Here is a 20564-nt window from a genome sequence, read left to right as displayed (position 1 = left end):
TATTGCTGTTAACCAGGAGAAGAAACCCAGGAGAAATTGCAATCAGTGGAAGAGGATGGGGCCTGTGGGATCCCTGGAAGGAGCATTCCTGTACGTGCGTAGACATTTAGGATTAGGGCTTGAGAGGAAGAGACTTTGGCTATTCTGATGCCTTGCCTACTGGGTGCTAACTGGTATTTGACCACATTGGCCCTGAGGTGGTGACTAACTGCCTGGTCTGCCTGCCTGGGTTTGCAGAGGTCTCCAGTCTACACACCCTAGTTCTCCAGAATGGAATGGTATAGTGAGGAGAGGACTGGCAGAACTCTACCAGCCCAGCTGCCAGCAGCTCTGCCAGGAAAGGGAGTGGGCATTTTACTTGGAACCCAACTCCTAGAAGTCCCATTTCCCTTGGCTTGAGGGTCAGTAAAAAGGTGGCTGCAACTCTCCACATCCCCTCTATGACTTCTCCAGGAGATGAGCGCAGCTAGAATCAGGGCACCTGAGTGGGAATTGGATTGCTGATGGCTGGGGCTGCATGCCTAGGAGCCAGCATTCCTCAATAGGGCAACTGGATGCCCCAGCTAAGAGTTGGCAGGAAAGCCTTGGTAGCTAGGCAGCCGAGAACATAGCACAGACACTACTGAGCTGACCTAGGTGCACATCAGAGAAACCCTCCTCTGAAATTGATGACCACCTGGCTGCAGTTGCTAGTGACCAGCTGGTGAGGAGCTAGCGGGTAGAGGGTGGGCCAGGGCCTCAAGACAGCTCTTCACTCTCCACTCGGCACTCTGACTCCAGCTATTTCTTGGTTCTGGGTTCTGCTATCAAAGTCCCAGGGGCCACTATTGTGGGCTTTCACCCTATATGCAAGCCCCCCTTCACCGGCCCCCTTGTATAGCTGCCTTCCTCACATCCCTCCAGCTTGTCCACATTTTGCTCATGGATGGGGGCAGACTCTGCTGTTCCCTCTGTACCTGCATCTGTCTCCTCCAGGCCCTTCATGTGCACCAGGACAACCAAAGGGCCATGAGCTCTTTGTCAGTCAAGTCCCAAGGTCCCATAGAGAGCAGATGGCCACTTTAATGTCACCTCAAACCCTTCGGCTGTTTTTAGAAACCCATCTCCTTAGTGGATGCTTTTTATAGACCCTCATCCAAGACCTCACACATCTTGTAATGAAACTTCATCTAGTAGTATTTTGACTTTTTTTCCAGCCTGTCAGCACTTTCTGTGTTCTTACTTGTTCTATCTCAAATATTTGATATCCTTTTCAGTCTTGTATTAATCTAAAATTTGTTGTTTGTGTTTATGTTTTCATGACGATGTTGTTAAAAAATATAGAAAGAAGAGAAGGTTAAGATTTGAGCCCTTCAGTGTACAGTTGAGCTTGTCCTGGGAGACATCAGCCATTTAAGAATAATTAAGTTGGCCGGGCACGGTGGCTCATGCCTGTAATCCCAGCACTTTGGGAGGCCAAGGCGGGTGGATCACAAGGTCAGGAGATCGAGACCATCCTGACTAACATGGTGAAACCTGTCTCTACTAAAAATACAAAAAATTAGTTGGGCGCAGTGGCAGGCACCTGTGGTCCCAGCTACTCGGGAGGCTGAGGCAGGAGAATGGCGTGGGCCCAGGAGGCGGAGCTTGCAGTGAGTCGAGATCGCGCCACTGCACTCCAGCCTGGGCGACAGAGCCAGACTCCATCTCAAAAAAAAAAAAAAAAAAAAGGAATAACTAAGTTGGTCAAGCGCAGTGGCTTACACCTGTATTCCCAGCACTTTGAGAGGCCGAGGTGGGCAGATGGCTTGAGCCCAGGAATTCGAGATGAGTCTGGGCAAGTGGTGAGATCCGGTCCCTATTAAAAAAAAAAAAATCAGTTCCTGAAGCTCATATTTTTCCATTTTTTCCACATGGATATTATTGAAACCTTACTGAAAATGGGATATGGCCTGTCCCCTGCATTTTTAGATCACAAAATGTAATGGGAAAGCAGTGAAGTTGGAGTGACAGAATGCGTGGTGAATCTTCTACTGTCCCTGTTTCCTTTTCCCAAGCCATCCTATCAATAATGTGCTTCAGAATCGAACCCTTCCCCATTTTACAGCAGCGGAATGATGTCTCCTGCCTCTGGCCTCCCTGCTCCTTTCCTCTGTCAACAGCCCTTGCCCTATGTACTATTGGTCAGTTATCTGCATAATTGTTAGTCATATGCCATCTCTCTTGCTGGAATCTGAGGGCCAGGCTCTGCAGCTGTTTCTCTAGTCTTGTGACAGCAAATACTTGGTAGAAGGATGAAGGAATGAGTGAACAGAGATACGGACTGATGTCTCATTTGCAAGGGGTCCATGTGCTCACAGAGTCATTTCCACACAGCTCTGTGCTTTCCCACAAGGTCTTTATGTTCTCAGCCTCAGAGGTCCCTGACCTATGTCTGTTTGACTCAGGGTACTCCTTATCAGCAAGTTTGGCTATCCTATTTGCATTCTGGATCTTTGCCTGAACCTTCTTCCCGTGGGCCAACTCAGATCTTGCCATCAAAGTGACGTTGCAGGCTGGAGGAGCAGTGTTGCCCTTGTCTAGTGCAGTAGTGGGTGGAGTAGCGTCTTTCCTCATTCTCCTGGAAGCACCTCAAGGCCTTATCCTTCCTGGGTGCCATTGAGAGGCAGAGTTGGGCAAGCCTGGGTAAGTCATCCCCTGACCAAAAGTGTTGCAGTTTCCTCACCCTGTGGCATTACTGCAGCTGACTTATATGTAGACCTCAGAGTTCATGAAGTAGCTTTCACAGAATGTCTCATTTTCTCCCTTTTTCCTTGAAGTCGAGATATCGATATTATCTCTTTTTTTCAGATGAGCTCAGAGAGGTTGGGATACTCGCCAAAGGTCACACTGCATATAACTTATGGAGCTTGGATTCCCTTTTTCCAGGCTTCTTGGGGACTCCTCCATGAGCCCTGGAGTAAGCAATATCCTGGCCATGCTGAGATCCATGAGGGCAGCTCCTGGGCAGACCTGGAGGGTGGACATTGGGGTCTCCTCCTGGGTAGAGAGATTTCCAGATTCAGTCCTGCCAGCATGCCAGAGTCATGCCGACTGTGCATGTGGGGCCCAGAAGTGGCCTCAGACAGGCAGACCATGTGGCTTATGAGCATCCCTCAGTGAGAAGCAAACAAAATAGCCAAACAAAGAATATAAACCATCTCTCTGCACCTTGGTTTTTTCATATGTGACCTAGTGTCAGAGCCAAGGTTGTCTAAGGATTGAATGGTGCCTTATAAGACACTCAGTCCAGTGCCCAGCAGAAAGGAAGCATGTGGTATGCACTGGCTGACATGATTCCAGCCAGGTTTCTGGGAGACCTGTTGTCAGATCCTCACCTGTTCTATTTTGCAGGGCTTCAGTTTCTTTTCTGGGTAGGGGTTGGAGTAGCAGACTGGAGATCTCTTAAGGAATCAGCAGTTTGAAAACCTCTGAGGCCAAAAGCTCAGGAGCTTCTGGGAGATGTAAGACTTTATTTAGGGCTGGGCGCGGTGGCTCACGCCTGTAATCCCAGCACTTTGGGAGGCCGAGATGGGTGGATAATGAGGTCAGGAGATTGAGACCATCCTGGCTAACACAGTGAAACCCCGTCTCTACTAAAAATACAAAAAAATTGCCGGACGTGGTGGCAGGATCCTGTAGTCCCAGCTACTCCGGAGGCTGAGACAGGAGAATGGCGTGAACTTGGCCGGGCGCGGTGGCTCACGCCTGTAATCCCAACACTTTGGGAAGCCGAATCAGGCGGATCACGAGGTCAGGAGATCGAGACCATCCTGGCTAACACGGTGAAACCCTGTCTCCACTAAAAATACAAAAAAAGTAGCCGGGCATGGTGGCAGACACCTGTAGTCCCAGCTACTTGGGAGGCTAAGGCAGGAGAATGGCGTGAACCTGGGAGGCGGAGCTTGCAGTGAGCCGAGATCGCGCCACTGCCCTCCAGCCTGGGTGACAGAACTAGACTCCATCTTAAAAAAAAGACTTTATCTAAAAAATGAGAGGGTTTTGAGTCCTTGGGAGAATCTCCACTGGTCCTGAGTCATTTCCCAATGTGAATAACATGGGTGCTCTGGTGGCTTGCTTATATAGTTGGGGTCCCACTGCCCTCTACTCTCACTTCCAATTCAGAGTTGAGGTCCCTAGAAATGCAGCCACTTCTCTTGGCAGGAGGGTTTTTGACAAGCTATTTTTTGTTTTTGGTTTTTTGGAACGGGGTCTTGCTCTGTCACCCAAGCTGGAACCCAGTGGCACAATCATACTAGCTCACTGCAGCCTCAACCTGCAGGGCTCAAGTGGTCCTCCTGTCTCAGCCTCCCAAGTCGCTGGTACCACAGCTAATTTTATATATTTTGTAGACACGGAGCCTCGCTGTGTTGCTCATGCTGGTCTTGAACTCCTGTTCTCAAGAGATCCTCCCACACAGGCCATTGTTAACCTGCGCTTTGCCAGCTTGGAACCTCTGAGGACTCTGACTGCGTATGGTCTGGAGATAGGCAGCTGCCACCCTCCCTGTTTCCGCTTCTCTGTCAGCTTAGAGATGACGTTGGAGCATCGGACTAGGAACGAATCCAGCCCCACCACTTTTGCTAGCTTTATGACTACTGGCAAATTGTCGAACCTCTGAGGCTTTTCTCCTTTGTAAAATGGGATAAGCCTGCTTCCCAAAGTTGGTATGAGGATCAGACGAAGTAATGGATGGAAAAGGGGTGAGGCATGGTGGCTCACGCCTGTAATCCCAGCACTTTGGGAGGCCAAGGCGGGCAGATCACTTGAGGTCAGGAATTCAAGACCAGCCTGGCCAACATGGTGAAACCCCATCTCTACCAAAAATACAAAAATATGTATTAGCTGGGCGTGGTGGTATGTGCCTGTAGTCCCAGCTACTCAGGAGGCTGAGGCAGGAGAATTGCTTGAACTCGGGAAGCAGAGGTTGAAGTGAGCCAAGATTGTGCTACTGCACTCTAGCCTGGGCGACAGAGTGAGACCCTGTTTCCAAAAAAGGATCTGGCATGCACAATAGGTTTCCATAAATATGTGTCGAATCAAGAGAAGAATCAGGCCTTCTAAAGGGCCGCAGGGGATAGATCTTTTGAATTTAGTTCCCCTTAGCAGGCTTTCTTTGAGGGTGGAAGAGCTGTGCACCTACCTAAGCATCTGATTTCACTTCTGGCCAGGCCGCCAGTGAAGAGAAGGTCATGGTGTGATTAAAACTACTTAGCCCGGGCCAGGCTCAGTGGCTCACGCCTGTAATCCCAGTACTTTGGGAGGCCAAGGTGGGCGGATCACGAGGTCAGGAGATCGAGACCATCCTGGCTAACCCGGTGAAACCCCGTCTCTACTAAAAATACACAAAAATTAGCCCAGCGTAGTGGCAGGTGCTTGTATTCCCAGCTACTCGGAGGCTGAGGCAGGAGAATGGCGTGAACCTGAGAGGCAGAGCTTGCAGTGAGCCGAGATCGCACCACTGCATTCCAGCCTGGGCGACAAAGCGAGACTCCATCTCAAAAAAAAAAAAAAAAAAAACCTGCCCAGCCGGACACGATAGCTCATGCCTGTAATCCCAGCACTTTGGGAGGCTGAGGCGGGCAGATTACTTGAGGTCAGGGGTTCAAGACCAGCCTGGCCAACATGGTGAAATGCTGTCTTTACTAAAAATATAATACGAGTGTGGTGGTGGGCACCTGTAATCTCAGCTACTCTTGAGGCTGAGGCAGGAGAATCGCTTGAACTGGGAGGCAGAGGTTGCGGTGAGCCAAGATCGCACTACTGCACTCCAGCCTGGGCTACAGAGGGAGACTCTGTCTCAAAACAACAACAACAACAACAAGAAACCAAAAAAACAATACCTGGCCCTAGCACTGGCTCCACCATGGGGTGCAGAGGCAGAGTAGCCCCAGGGGCTGGCCCTGATAACTGTTCCTTTCCCCCCACAGGTATAGCCTTCACAGACCTCCCGGTGAGTACTACTATTGGGTCTTCCCCTCCTGGGCTTCTGGGGGCTGACTGGGGTGGGCATGGTGGTACCTGCAAGTGCAGGGTGTGGAGTCTGGTTCTTTCCCCAACCAGGGATGTGTGCCATGCTGTCAGCTTGAGGGTACCAGGAGGGGCACTTGCTGGCCTTCCTCTCTCTCCAGCAGCAAGGTCTGGTCTTCCTACGACTCTTAGCAGGTGACAGTAATTTGTGGCATTTCCAGAGGCAGCTGTGGGCCTGGGGGGGTTAGGGTGGTGGAATGAAGATAGCTCCATGGCTCAGCTGGTCTAAGCCAGCTCTGTGTCACCTGGGGTGCAGAGTGTAGGGAATTATTCCTGAACTGTGAGGGAACCCAGTCCCTGTACATACCCATCAGAGATCCCTGAGGAAAGCCAGTGCCCTAGGGGAACTCATCTGCTACTACCTAGGGCACCCCCAAGCCAGAGAGGTGAGCTATGTGGGGTCTTCTCTTCTTATAAAAGGATGGGGTTTTCTGCTTGCTTAGTTCAGGGTGTATCCTCACCTCCAGCCATCCCACACCTGTACCCCAGTACCTCTTTATTATGAGTCATCACAGGCCTAATCACATGCAGTGCCTCCACCCAGGATGCTGGGAGCCTGGCCTGGCTCTGTGTGTTCTGGCTGGGTTCTGGGAGGAAGGAAGGTTTACTGACTCTGGTGGCTGCTTTGGGATCCCAGACACCCCAGTGATGCCCCAGGAAATGCCTTTGTGATCTTATGGGCCTCTGAAACCCAGACCATAGCACCCAGGGTCCTGTTAGAACCTCTAGTCTATGGCTCAGAATCCTTCCCTCCTACCTGGAAGCCCCAGAGAGAGGCTGTGGTCCTAGGCAAAGAGCAGATTCAGGTGGAGAATGCTGACCCTGGCTAGGGAAGAGTCTAGTTATGGGGACGTGACATGAAATGACCAGGCATGAGCATGGCCAGTATGCATCCACATGCAAGAAGGTATGGGGGATGACACTGTGGGCAGTGACGGTCAGGGAAGGCTTGCTGGAGGAGGTGGGCCTTGCCTGTGGTGTGGAGGATGGTAGGGGAAAAAAAGGAAGCGAGAGGTCCTCTGTGTGCAGAGCCCATGGTGGGCTGAAGCCAGCATACAGGAAAAGGTCCCACACCTTGTGCAGATACAAAAATGCATGGTTAGCCGGGTGCGCTGGCTCATGCCTGTGATCCCAGCACTTTAGGAGGCCAAGGTGGGCAGATCACCTGAGGTCGGGAGTTCAAGACCAGCCTGACCAACATGGAGAAACCCTGTCTCTACTAAAAATACAAAATTAGCCGGGCATGGTGGCGCATGCCTGTAATCTCAGCTGCTCAGGAGACTGAGGCAGGAGAATCACTTGAACCCAGGAGGTGGAGGTTGCGGTGAGCTGAAATCGCGCCATTGCACTCCAGCCTGGGCAACAAGAGCGAAACTCCGTCTCAAAGAAAAAAAGTGCATGGTACTCAGGAAGGAACATGGCCTGAGCATGGGATGAAGAGTGGACTGAGGGCCCTAAGAAGACCATCTGCAGTGACAGTGGGGAGGAGGCTAGCGAGGCTCTGGATAGTAGCAGCGGGGAGCCCCAGGAACCATCAAGTGAGGGAGGGACTGGACAAAAGCCAGTCATGGCAGAGGCTAGGTGGAAAGCAGGGAGCCCTACACCCTACTGGCCAGAAGATCCTCCTCTTAGCAAGTGTCTAACAGGAAGGGTAGCTTCTCTTCACCCTTTGCCAGCACCAGGGGTCTAGACCACTGGTTCCCTTTTGCCATGCTCCCCTCCTCCCTCCTTTCCTGTGTCATCCCATCTCTGCCTACCCCATTGTGTATCTATTTTTTTTTTTTTTTTTGAGGCAGGGACTCACTCTTGACACCAAGACTGGGTTGTAGTGGCAGAATCGCAGCTCACTGCAGCCTCAATTTCCTGGACTCAAGCCATCTTCCACCTTAGCCTCCTGTGTAGCTGGGATCACAGGTGCACACCACCACACCTGGCTAATTTTTATTTTTTTATTTTTTGTAGAGACAGGGTCTCACTTCGTTGCCCAAGCTGGTCTCGAAAACCTGGGCTCAAGCGATCCTCCTAAATTGGCCTCCCAAAGTGCTGGGATTACAGGCATGAGCCACCGTGCCCAGCCTCATGTGTCTATTTTTTTGTGGCAGAGAGATCCTTGGCCCTGGAACTTTCCAAGAGGAGCCATGATCCACCATTGCAGCAGACCTTCACAGGCATGTCTGCAGGGTCGTGGAGCCCAGCCCATCTCTGTATGCCTTGACTGAGTTCCAGAAAGGGTTCTTGGGCCTTGAGGACACAAAGGCCTCTGATGCAGGGCAGGACACTCTCCATGATGTGCCTTGCTTGCTTTTCTTTTGCTTTCTCCCCTCAAGCTTTGGGGCATAATGTCTCTGCTAGGGAGGTGGACAGAGGTGGCTCTGCCCTGCCTCCTCCAGCCTTGCTGCAACTCTCCCAGCCCGAGTATGGGGCGGCAGCAGCCATGGAGGTGAGGTGAGGCCTTACCACCCCACTGCCCTTAGGGCCTGACTGACATTTCATTCTCCTCCTCAGGCCAACCTCTACCCCACCGTAGGCCTGCAGACACCTGGGGAGATTGTGGACGCCAACTTTGGTCAGCAGCCCTTCCTGTTTGACATTGAGGACTACATGCGGGAGTGGCGTGCCAAGGTCCAGGGCACGGTCCACTGCTTCCCCATCAGTGCTCGGCTTGGCGAGTGGCAGGCAGTGCTGCAGAAGTGAGTGCCCTGCTCCCGCCCTTACCCACCCCCACGCCACCCCAGCCCACTTCACTCTAGGCGCCTGTAGGGCTACAAGCTGTTCTTAAAAATTCCAGCGGGTGGATCCTTTCTGGGAAACATTCCCAGGGCGATTCAGCCTGCAGCTCTCCTGCTTCTCTCTCGTCAGATGGACAGTTCCCGCCAAGTTCTCCGGGCTACTCCTAATTAAACCTTTGCCTCTCAGCCAGATTGGAGGTTCCTGTATATAAGATCACCAGCAGGGCTGTTTTCCTTCACCAGGTCATTTTGCAGAGGGTTTTGCAGAGGATGCCCTGTGGTCTCTTCCTTTGTGGACCCTTTTTCTACCATAGGGAGTATCCATGATGCCGTGACTCTGGCCTGAGGCCACCTCACAGGGCCCAGCATCCAGCTGAGTCTCATTTGTCTGTAGCAGTGGTGGAAGGAAGGGAGTCCTCCCTAGGACCAGCTAAGCTAGCTCCTTGGCTGATTAATTCCCAGACTGTCCTGGAAGCCAGTGTCGCTGAACTCCCAAGGGAGGCCAGCTTTGGGTTTCTCTTGCACTTGCCAGCTGCAAGCCTGAGTGAGGCAGTGACCAGTACCCACTCTGCCAGGAGGTGGGTGTTAGCTTAGCTCCCAAGGATGGGCAGATGGGCACGGGGAACAGCTAGGCTTCCACTACCTCTGGTCATTGCCCTGCAAAGGCACCAGGGTGCTAGGGTCCTTGGGGTGGGGTTGGGGTGCACACTGGTTTCTTTGTACAGCCTTTGTCCCTTGAGGCAGACCCCAAGGATGGGCTGAGGCAGGGACTAGGTGGCCAGACCTTCCCCAGGAAAAACAGCATTGTTGCCTCTTGTTCCCAGTCCCCCAGAGCAGATGACAAGGACTTCCTTGGATGGCCAGGACAGTGCCACTCCCATAGCAGGCTTGGTGGGATGGGCAAGGAGAGGGGTGAAGATGCCAAGTCTGTGTAGAGGAGGAACTGATCCTCTCAGTTTTCAGGGCCTCGGCTCAGCACATGGATGTGTTTTTGTTTCGGGGTTTTAAAAAAAATATTGAGATGGAGTCGCACTATGTTGCCTAGGTTGGACTCCTGGGCTCAAGTGATCCTCCCACCTCAGCCTCCTGAGTAGCTGGCATCACAGGCATGTGCTACCATGTCCGGCATAGCACATAGGTGTTTCTGTTTCCATGTGTGTATCCATGTGCTTGTGTGTGTTCATATGTAGCATTTGCCAAGACCTGCATATAATTTGTGTACTATGGTTTTATATAACTTCATTTAATGAATATTGATAATGGCTATGTTATCACAGAGACAAATTTGTCACACGCCTTTTGGCTGGCTTCCTCTAGTGGAAGGTCTGGTAATTTCCTCTCTTTTACTTGTGTAGGTAACCCTCTTGTAGGTAAAGAATTTTTCATATTTCCCCTTGTGTTTATAATAATAATATGGTGTAATAATAATAATTATACTTACTTTACTTTTTTCTGAGTCAGGATTTTACTGTATTGCCCAGGCAGAGTGCAGTGACACAGTCATGGCTCACTGCAGCATCGACCTTCTGGGCTCAAGCAATTCCCCTACCTCAGTCTCCTGAGTAGCTGGGACTGTAGGCATACACCACCATGCATGGCTAATTTTTTGTATTTTTTGAGGGGAAGGGTTTCACCATGTTGCCCAGATTGGTCTCAAACTCCTGGGCTCAAGTGATTTGCCTGCCTCGGCCTCCCAAAGTGTTGGGATTACAGGCGAGAGCCACTACACCCAGCCAATAATTATTTTTAAAGTAGAGATGAGATCTTGCAATGATGGCCAGGTTGGTCTTGAACTCCTGGCCTCAAGTGATCCTCTCACCTTGTCCTCCCAAAGTGCTGGGATGACAGTCATGAGCCATCACGCCCAGCTGATAATTATTTATACTATAATATTATGTAATATATCATTTCATAATAAGAAGAAGTCTTATTTATGGACTTCTTCCTGCCGGGTACTTTGTGTGTATTATCTCATTTACCCCTTAAAGCCTGAGAGAACACACACCCAAACTTCTGTGCCTTCCACCTGACAACCCTTCAGACATTTGTGTTTAGAGTTACAGTAATGACATCAGATACATGCACACACCAAGGTGTTCACTCCTGTACACATCAGATTCGAGGGTTCAGCCTCTGCTCTATATGTGTACACACATGTGCCACTGTTCAGCCAGCTTCTGCTGGGGTAAAATGGCTACTGGGAGTCAGACTCCTCCAGACCATTTCCCAGTGACTGTGTTCCCACTGGCCCTGCTGCTGCCTATCTCTGCCTGGCAAAATCAGCCTGATCGCTTGGCTTCTTGGGCCCCTGATTTGTGGCATATCATGGTGTAACTCTGTGTTGTGAGTTAGCTTCCCATCACTCACTCACTAGAGCTGGAACTGCTGAGGGCAGGTTCACCTGGGGGACTGAAATGCTTCTGTCAGGTACATGGCACAGCCTGCAGAGGGGCTCCTGTATCTGTAGAAGGTGTGCATGTGGCATGCATCTTGTCTGGGAAGCTGCCAGATTACCTGACTGGCTGCAGTTTTGGGACGCTATCAGTGAGACCATTGGCCCCGTAGGCTTGCTGCAGTTCCCAAAGAGGCAGCCACCTGTGAGGAGTGTGCCTGTGTGTGTACTTCTGTTATCGTACTCGCTTACTTGTGGGCAGCATGTCTCAGAGAAACTGCAGCCACTCCTCTGAACTGTGGGCACACAGGTGAACAGCCCCTCCGCAGCCTGACTTCGTGACCACGGGGCACCATGGGGGAAGTTTTCATTTTGTTTCAGCCCCTTTATTCTCATTCTGTGGAGGTTACACCTCCAGGATGTGTTTAGGGAGACCTCTGGGGGAGGTAATCTGCCCTGAGTCCATCAGGTGGTCATTGAGAAGTGCAGTTCTTGAGTGTCACCTGAAGCTCTTCCTTTCTTCTAGCATGGTCTCATCTTACCTCGTGCATCATGGGTATTGTGCCACAGCCACAGCTTTTGCTCGAATGACTGAAACCCCGATTCAGGAAGAACAGGCATCCATAAAGAACAGACAAAGTAAGGTTTATTCTGCTTTCCCCTTTTCCTCCCTCACCTGTCCCTAACTCTGCTCTCTGGCTCATGCCAACCCTGGTTCACCTGTCAGGAGTCCATTCAGCTCTGGTCCTCATGACCAGCCTGCAGCCCAAGGCCATGTTCCTGTCCCACCTTCAAGATGGCACTGCCCCGATGGACAGTTGGCAAGACGGAGACATCTCAGGGCAGCCTCCCTAATGCATATTCTGAAGGCTGGGCGCAGGCCAGGCCCTGGCATGGCTGGTTCCATTCCTCCATTTCCTCCCTGCTTGTTTCCTTCCCCTCTGAATCCTGGATTCCTCTCAGCCTCCTGTTCATGGTCTTCCAGGAAGACTGTTTGCCTGTTACCAAACTCTCTGCCTTTCTCACCATTTACTCAGCCTTAGTAGTTGTGCTTATTCTTAGCCAGAGAGGGGACTGAAGTGGTCAGACAGGGCAAAGCCAGTGCTCAATGACTGCTATGGGGGCACTGCTCTCCGCTCCCCACCTCTGGTCCTGCCCTTTGCTGACCACCTAGAGTCCTCGCTTCGCCAGAGCTCTCCCAGTGTTGATGCTGGCCTGGATGCTGTGCATCTGGAGGCTCTTTCATGGAAGGAGCGGTGTTGGAAAAGTGGAAAAAGAGCCCAGCGAGGAGCTAGAAGGAGAAAAGGAGAGTGAGGGCGAGTGGGTGTGGATATGCGTGTCTGTGAGTGCCTGCCTGCCCCTTTCCGAGCCTGCTGTCTCTTCTGTATATGCATGTTTCTGTCTCCCAGAGAAGCTGTGTTCAGCCAGACAGAAAGGGATCCCAGACTTGGGATCTATGAATGAGAGCCTCAGACCCTGAAGTTGCTCCCAGCGAGATGCACGAGGCCCCATGGCAAGAGCAAAAAGGCAGCAGCAAGATGCTGATGGCCTGAGAGGTGTCAACGTCAGAGGTGCCAGCATGAGGAGGATGGCCTCCTCTCCCAGCAGGGGGCATGCTGCAGCCCTTGAAGACCACCAGGCACAACCCTGATCAGAAACCAGTGTGATTTCCTTGCCATTACCCTGTGAGGCCTGGAAAGAGAGGAGTGTATCTGAAGAGGAGCCCCTCAGGCCACCAAGCTGCCTGGGTGCCCATCCCCAGATCATGCTGCCCCAGCTGGGGCCCTACCCTGCCCCCAGGTTCCTGGCACCATGTGCCTTGCAGGAACAGGCCTCCACATTTACCCTCCTGCCTTTGGACTGAGTTTCCCCTCCATCTTCCCCGTATTCTTGAGGACTCTGATGCTTGGCAGAAACCAGGATCTGTTGGGCTGGGCAGTCAGGTTCTTTCTCCAGCCTCCTCTCCTGTGAGCATTTCAAGCTGGCGAGGCACTCTGAGCCAGCCCATCTGATCATGGCCGGCCCCTGCCCTGAGGCTGGCAGCATCCCAGGCATGTGGCTGTGGGAGAGGTCTGTAGCCCTTGCTCACTGCTGTGTTCTTGCACCCTGCAGAGATCCAGAAGCTGGTGCTGGAGGGCCGTGTGGGCGAGGCCATCGAGACCACCCAGCGCTTCTACCCAGGGCTGCTGGAGCACAACCCCAACCTCCTCTTCATGCTCAAGTAAGTCTTGGGCATGACCCCAGCTCCCCCAGAGTCCAGCCCCTCTCAGCTGGTGATGGGAACGTCAGCCTGGACCACAACCAGAGCATTATTGCTCCGCTCCCTCCGCAGGTGCCGGCAGTTTGTGGAGATGGTGAATGGGACGGACAGTGAGGTCCGCAGCTTGAGCTCCCGAAGCCCCAAGTCCCAGGACAGCTACCCTGGCTCCCCCAGCCTCAGCCCCCGACATGGCCCCAGTAGTTCCCACATGCACAACACAGGTCAGCCACTCTCCAGAGGGCTCTGGGAAGAACTGGTGTGGAGGAGAGAGGCCACCCCACATACCCTTTCCTGGGCTGGGCTCCGGGCTCGCTGCTGGATTTGGGAGAAGGGAAATGGGACCACTGTGGTTATTCTTGGGGCTCCACTTGAGGGCAAGCTGCCCCTCCTCTTCTGACTGTCCCCCTGGCTTCTAGGAGCAGACAGTCCCAACTGTAGCAATGGCGTCGTGTCCACCAAGAGCAAACAGAACCACAGTAAATACCCTGCACCCAGCTCCTCATCCTCGTCCTCCTCCTCCTCGTCCTCCTCTTCCCCATCCTCCATCAATTACTCCGAGTCCAACTCAACAGACTCCACCAAGTCCCAGCCCCACAGCAGTACCAGTAACCAGGAGACCAGGTGCCTGCCTTGCTCTGCTTCCTCCTCTGCCTTCTGCCCCATGCCAGCTGGGCCCATTGCAGTCTATCCTTTGAGTGCCCTTCCCTTCACCCCCAGCCTCCATCTCAGGTCTGTGCCTGGAGTCCTAGCTTTTGGCCCACTGGGCCAGATGTCAGCTCTGGCTTCTAGTCCTCCCCATGATTTAGCTGCACTTTCCTTGGCCTTGGCTTTCTCCAGAGGCTCCAGTGATACCAGGCTGAGGATGTGGTCTCCTCCAAAGAGGCCGGGCCTGTGAGAACCCTCAGGGTCCATCATGAGGGAGCTTTCCCTGGCTCTGGCTTTATAGACAGCCAGGTTGGGCAGGCAGGGGAAGCTAAGCTGCAGGCTAGAGCTCTAGGTGGCTCTCAGCATCCCCAGATACACCTCAAGGCTGACCTGGGTTTGGCTCCCAAGCAAGGCCACAGAGATGCCCATGGGGGCCATGGGGCCCAGTCAGTAGGTTGGGGAATATGTAGAAGAGGTGTGTGAACTCAGAGGAGGGCCAGGGACGGGAAAATCACAGAGGCAGCACTGGGACAAGGGTGGGAATCAGGTGACAGGCCTCTGAGGATAGCTGGTGTCACAGTAGGGGTCAAGTGCTGAAGACTTGGAAGCCTGAGCTGTCCTTTCATGTTCCTGGGGGGTCCTCGGTTTACCCACAGCAACCCATGGCTATAGCCTGAAAGGAGGCCCAACCAGGCAGCTCCAACCACACCCCCTGGGCCAACTCCCACCTCAACCCTTCCCCACAGCGACAGTGAGATGGAGATGGAGGCAGAGCACTACCCCAACGGTGTGCTAGGAAGCATGTCCACGCGCATTGTTAACGGTGCCTACAAGCATGAGGACCTGCAGACGGATGAGTCCAGCATGGGTGAGAGCCACGGCCTGGTGTGCTATTCTTTGAGGGCAGTGTGCAGTCTGGGTGCCCTCTTCCCCTGGGAGGAGCTGGGCTAGGCAGGCTTTGGCATCTTGAGAAGCTCCAGCCAGACCTTGTCCACTGCCTCCTTAGCCAATTGTGGATGGGTCCTTGAGGTGGCTCCAAATGTACGAAGGCCCTGGCCTGTGCCAAGACCACCTGTGTTTGAGGCTAGAGTGTGTTCGAGAGCGTGGCCACCCTAATGAGCACCCTGCGTCTGTGCGGGCTGGGAAGAGGGACAGCTTCCAAGTCCTCCCTGAACCCTAGACTGTGTGCCAGGTGGACGAAGAGAAGAATGCCTCAACTGTAGCTGCCTTACCTGTTCCTCCCAGTCCTTCCTGCCCCACCCCAGTCCTGCCCTTCCCTCCTCACCTCTCCTAATGTATTCTCCACTGCGTTCTGGATGCAGATGACGGGCATCCTCGGCGGCAGCTCTGCGGGGGCAACCAGGCTGCCACAGAAAGGATCATTCTGTTTGGCCGTGAGTTGCAGGCATTGAGTGAGCAGTTGGGCCGGGAGTACGGCAATAATTTGGCCCACACAGAGATGTTGCAGGTACAGGATGAGCCAGACCTCATGCAGAGCAGGCCCCATTTGGTGTTGGGGGCAGGGTGGCTCTGGGAGAGTCCAGGGGGCAGCAGAAAAGAGTGGGCTCCAGCCAGGTCTGCAGAGGGAAGTGGGGCATCTGGGCCCACTGGACATGCGTGTCCAGGCTCTGGGGAGAGTATAGCCCCGCTCGACCCTACACCCCACATTCCAGGCTGGGCATCATGCAGGGCCCTGTCTCCCTCTGGAGCCATGGGTAGCAGGGCGGGCTATGGTGTGTGCCACAGTCCTCTCAAGAATGCCCTGTTCTATAGGATGCCTTCAGCCTGCTGGCATACTCAGACCCCTGGAGCTGCCCAGTAGGCCAGCAGCTTGACCCCATCCAGAGGGAACCTGTGTGTGCTGCCCTCAACAGCGCCATTTTAGGTGAGTGAATCTATTTTTTATTATTATTAGAGACAGAATCTGCTCTGTAGCCCAAGCTGGAGTGCAGTGGCACAATCTTGGCTCACCGCAATCTCCACCTCCGCCTCCCGGGTTTAAGCGATTTTCGTGCCTCAGCCTCCTGAGTCGCTGGGACTAAGGTGCATGCCACCATGCCTGGCTAGTTGTATTTTTTGTAGAGATGGGGTTTTGCCATGTTGGCCAGGTTGGTCTTGAACTTCTGGCCTCAGGTGATCTGCCTGCTTCAGCCCACCAAAGTGCTGGGATTACAGGTGTGAGCCACCATGCCTGGCCTAGGTGAGTGGATCTAACAAAAACAGAAGCTGGCCCATGGCTACCTGGGTGGTTCCCACTCCCAACCCCAATTGGCCCCAGTAAGAGCTGTTTGTCCACACTGGGGCAGCAGGCTCTGCATAGGCCCTCTCTGGTGACTCAGGACTCCTAGGCTCCCATGGTTGAACCTAAACCCTGACCTCCATCTGCCCAGCTGAGTTCATGATGGGTCCTAGGCCATGGCGGTGGGCCCAGGCCAGCCCAGTGCTCTACACTGGGCTAAGGACCTCAGGTTCCTGGCATGACCTCAGGGCCATGGCCTGGTGGCTGGGACACACTTACACAGAGGTACTGAACACTCTGTTCCAAGAGAATCTGTCTACTGCCCCCTCTTTCCACTCCCAAGGGAACTTTGACCTGGGCCCAAACCCTGGGCAGGGCAGTGACCAGGCCTTTTCTTTCCTCCACAGAGTCCCAGAACCTGCCAAAGCAGCCCCCTCTGATGCTCGCCCTGGGCCAGGCATCTGAGTGTCTCCGGCTCATGGCCCGAGCAGGCCTGGGTTCTTGCTCCTTTGCCAGAGTCGACGACTACTTGCACTAGCTGACCGTGCTGGCTGGCTCCGGCTGGCCCTCCGCTGGCCCCAGGGCTGGAGCTGCCCTGCCCTCCATAGGCACCTGGTGCAGGGACTGGGAAGCCATGGACAGAGTCCACTCCTCCTGCCTGGCCTTTTCTCCTCTCCCTTTCCTTCCTTCCTTCCTTTCTCTGCCCATCACCCCCTCAGTCTCTCTCTCTCCCCTTCACGTGCAGCGGCCTGTGACACAGTATTGGCTGGTTACTCTCATGTAGCGCCTTCTATTTTGAAAGGGGGGGGTTTGTTTTGAGGAGGGGTTGGGGTTTTTAAATTTTTTTTCTCCTGACTGAGCCACCAGTATTTATCTCTGGAGAGTTTGTGCTGAGCTGGTTTCTGCTAATTTAGTGATGAAGCCTATCCAAGTTGGTGATAGCTTATTATTTTCATAAATAAAAAACAAATGAGATTTTTTATATATATATATATATAAAAAAATATATATATATTAAAAAAAAGACAGTATTTATCGTAGCATTAGTGGTCCAGCACCTCTTGGGTGAGGCTGTCCAGGCACCATGTTTTCTTTGAGTCCAACTCATTAAAAAAGAATCATCTTTGTCACCTCAGCCAAGTGATTTATTTTTTGCTCCCTCTTTTTTGAGTCACAGGCCGAGCTGCAGCCTAGGAAACCCAAATAGGGTTTGGTGGGCCACTTAGTGGGCATGGTTATGTTGGTTTATAGCACCCCAAGAACTGTGGGTCCCTAGGCCCCTGAGAGCTGGACAGAGCAGAGAACTACAGGGCCAAGGGTCCAGAGAAGTGATAACTTGACCCAGGGCCACACAGCAGAGGTAGAGGGTCCTTGGCCAGCACACTATCTACCACTCTACCCCACCTCCCACTGCTTGCCTTGCTCCCCTTTCCTCCCTTTTCAATACCCTACCTTCCCTTGTTGTTAAGATGGCCAAATAATACATTTACTCTAAATTGATTGCCTGGAAACTACCTGCCTTCGTCCTGAGAGCTTCTGTGTGTCAGGCTGCCGGAAAGAAGACTCCATTCCCAGGACAGAGGCCCTTGAGTACAGGGGCTGCTTTCTTCCTGCCTGGATCTTCACCATCTCTGCACAGCTCTGAGAGAATGGATGCTTTCTGTTGAGAAACCAGTACCTTGTGGAGGCAGGTTCTTGGGCTGCTACTCCAGGGAGTGTTTGGAATCCTTGATCCCCTAGGCCAGACTTCACTGCCACTGTACCAGACAGCTCCCTGCAGCTGGACCCTAGCCAGTCTTAGGAAAGACTGTTGGGAGTATTTGCTGGCCAGAGGATGGGACTCCATCAGCTTTACAGATGTCCCACCAGCTGTTTCAGATAGATCCTCACAGCTGGCGGAGTAAAAATGGTCCCGCTACCATTGGGGAATAAGAAAAGGAAAGGCTGAGATGGTTGCCAGGACTTGGGGTGGCCCATCTGTGGAGAGGACTGGCTGCCCTGGAGGAGGAAAGGGAGGAAGCCTACACAGAGGAGCACCAGGACGGGCTGGAATTATCATACGTGCTTCACAGTGTGAGGGGAGTGCAGAAGCCGCCCATGCAAAGAGTAGGGTCAGCCATGGCAAGGCCAGAAGTTGAACTTTCAGTCCCTGCCTGAATCTGGGCTGTGCAAGCTCCTGCTCCATATTGGTGGACATGGGAATGGTTGCTGTGGCCTGAGATACTCATTGCTCACCAGGCCTCACTGGGCCCACAGCTGGGCAACAAGAAAAATGATTGAATTGGACCAACTGCTGGTGATGGGGCCAGGGCCCTGGGCCCTATGCTCTCAGAATTCTGCCTTGGGAAATGATCCTATAGCTGCTGCTTTTTCTTGGTCCTTGGGGCTGGCAGGCCCATAGACCATGGCCTGTTAGGAGGTGTCCTGTCCGTAAAGGAAATTCATCTCTTGTGACAGCCTGGGGCTACCTAGCTCCCAAACCCAGAGGTTGGAAATATCAGGCTGTTAAAATGATCACAGCCTAGCAGGATTGGGAATTGAAACCACAGGCTTTTGCAGTTGGAATGGGGTTCAGTGAACATCTCCCCCATTCCTCTCCTGCTACAGATAAGGAAACAGACCCAGGAGATTAAGTGACTTGGCTAAAGTCACACAGCAAATTAGTAGCCGAGCCGAGACTATCCCTTATCCCTGTGGGTTGGGCAACACTGTTTATTTAGTCCTGAAACTGAATGGCAGATAAGCCCCATGAGGGGTTAGGCTGATGTGCCCTCCCGCAGTATGTGAGAAGCTGCTACCTTCAGAGTTGTGTCAGGGATGAGGATGGGTGCCTGAGCTTAGGTTGTGGAGTGGCTGAGAGGGCCCAGGAGGGCTCGGGACAGCTGTGTGCTGCATGGGGTTGGGTGTCTGCCTGGCTTGCACTCGGTACCCATGGCCACCTCCCCATTTTCTGTGCCTTATCTCACTGTTTCAGCTGAGTCCAAGTTGTTTACTCTGTTCCTCTCCAGAGGGGCTCTCTGTCCCAGTTGGGCAGCTCACCTTTGGGACATAAGCCTTTGCCCCACAAGCTGTGGAGAGGGCCAAAACCAAGCTGCTTGAGCCCACTCTCTTGCTGAGAGTCCAGGCCTGCCTGCCAGCCGGAGGTGCCCCTTATGCACATCCAGTCCTACCAGCCTGCTTCCAGGAGCCTAGGGTGGGAAAGGCACCTGGGGGAGCCCTGGTGAAGGGCTGGACCTGACTCGTGGCGGCAGGAGGAAGACCTGGCTTTCTTGGTTTGTCCAGCTCTGGGGAGCAGCCTTCCCTACTCACTTTCCCCTTGCGGCACCAAATGGTCACTCCTTCCAGAGCAAAAACTGGCACTCAGCAAGCCAGAACCCCCATTCCCATCCACATGGGTCTGTGGCTGGGTGCAGGCCATGAAAACGGACACCACGAGACAGAAGTGGGGACTGCCTGGCCACCCAGCGCCTTCCCACTCCTTAAGCAAGCACAAAGAAGATAAGGCAGAGAACTGTCAGAGCTGAAAGTTCCTTTGGTTGCTCACAACTCAGGTATGCACCCGTGTGGCAGCCAGGCAGCGGAGCCCTACTAGACTGCCAGTCTCATGCACCCAGACCTGTGGCCAGACTGTGGCCTCTGGCTGCCTCAGGCACTTGCCTCTTTGCATCGGGTTTTCCTCCATTAGTAACTACAGCTGAAACAGACATCCTCCACATTGTGCACACTGGTTTTGCCTTTGTCCTCGAGAGTTGATACTTGGCATTAGCATGAAACTTGTGGGTGTGGGAGGATGGAGAGAGAACTCTAACACAAAACATCTTATTAAAATTGTACTTGAGAGATTAAAAAAAAAAAAAAAAACTCCTGTTGTATTTTGACAGAATTATTTTTATTAAAATACACATCCATGAGCAGTCATGTGTGTCTGGTCTCTGTTTTGAGTCTTATTGAGGTTGGCACCCCTTCTATGACACATCCTGTCCTAAAGGATTTGGGCCCTTCCCAGCCTCTCAAGTGCCCAGGCCCTTAGGTGCCTTCCTCAAGGACCCTTGAAACTGTATTTGTAAGACCCCAAAGAGGACAGGTACTTAAACCTTAGTTCTCTCTTGAAATGGCTTTCATCTTAGACAAGGAAAAAGTAGCAAATTCACCTAAAGAGCCTGGGAGCAGTGACTCACGCCAATAATCTTAGCACGTTGGGAGGCTGAGGCAGGTGGATCCCTTGAGCTCAGGAGTTCGAGAACAGCCTGG

The 20564-nt window shown here is 52.9% G+C and overlaps 1 protein-coding gene across 3 annotated transcripts in view; it reads left to right on the top strand.

The window, feature by feature from the left end:
• Positions 1-17813, top strand: part of LOC105491408 (RAN binding protein 10) — an 86850-nt gene extending 69037 nt beyond the window's left edge. For 2 of the 3 annotated variants that reach the window (XM_011757787.3, XM_024795961.2), the window contains 10 exons: positions 5949-5971; positions 8554-8738; positions 11696-11808; positions 13282-13390; positions 13502-13650; positions 13846-14050; positions 14821-14942; positions 15397-15542; positions 15848-15959; positions 16721-17813. In XM_011757787.3, coding sequence (XP_011756089.1) covers positions 5949-5971; positions 8554-8738; positions 11696-11808; positions 13282-13390; positions 13502-13650; positions 13846-14050; positions 14821-14942; positions 15397-15542; positions 15848-15959; positions 16721-16851 — 1295 coding nt within the window. In that variant the 3' untranslated portion in view covers positions 16852-17813. Of the gene's footprint in view, positions 1-5948; positions 5972-6158; positions 6184-8553; positions 8739-11695; positions 11809-13281; positions 13391-13501; positions 13651-13845; positions 14051-14820; positions 14943-15396; positions 15543-15847; positions 15960-16720 lie in introns of those variants that run through there. The other variant, XM_071084767.1, reaches the window with a different exon arrangement.
• The last annotated feature ends 2751 nt before the right edge of the window (positions 17814-20564 follow it).

The sequence above is a fragment of the Macaca nemestrina genome, chromosome 18 (assembly GCF_043159975.1).
Source record: "Macaca nemestrina isolate mMacNem1 chromosome 18, mMacNem.hap1, whole genome shotgun sequence".
In the NCBI taxonomy this organism is placed as follows: Eukaryota; Metazoa; Chordata; class Mammalia; order Primates; family Cercopithecidae; genus Macaca; species Macaca nemestrina.
The sequence above is the reverse complement of the archived record's forward strand: the minus strand, read 5'-3'. Positions and strand labels throughout refer to the sequence as shown.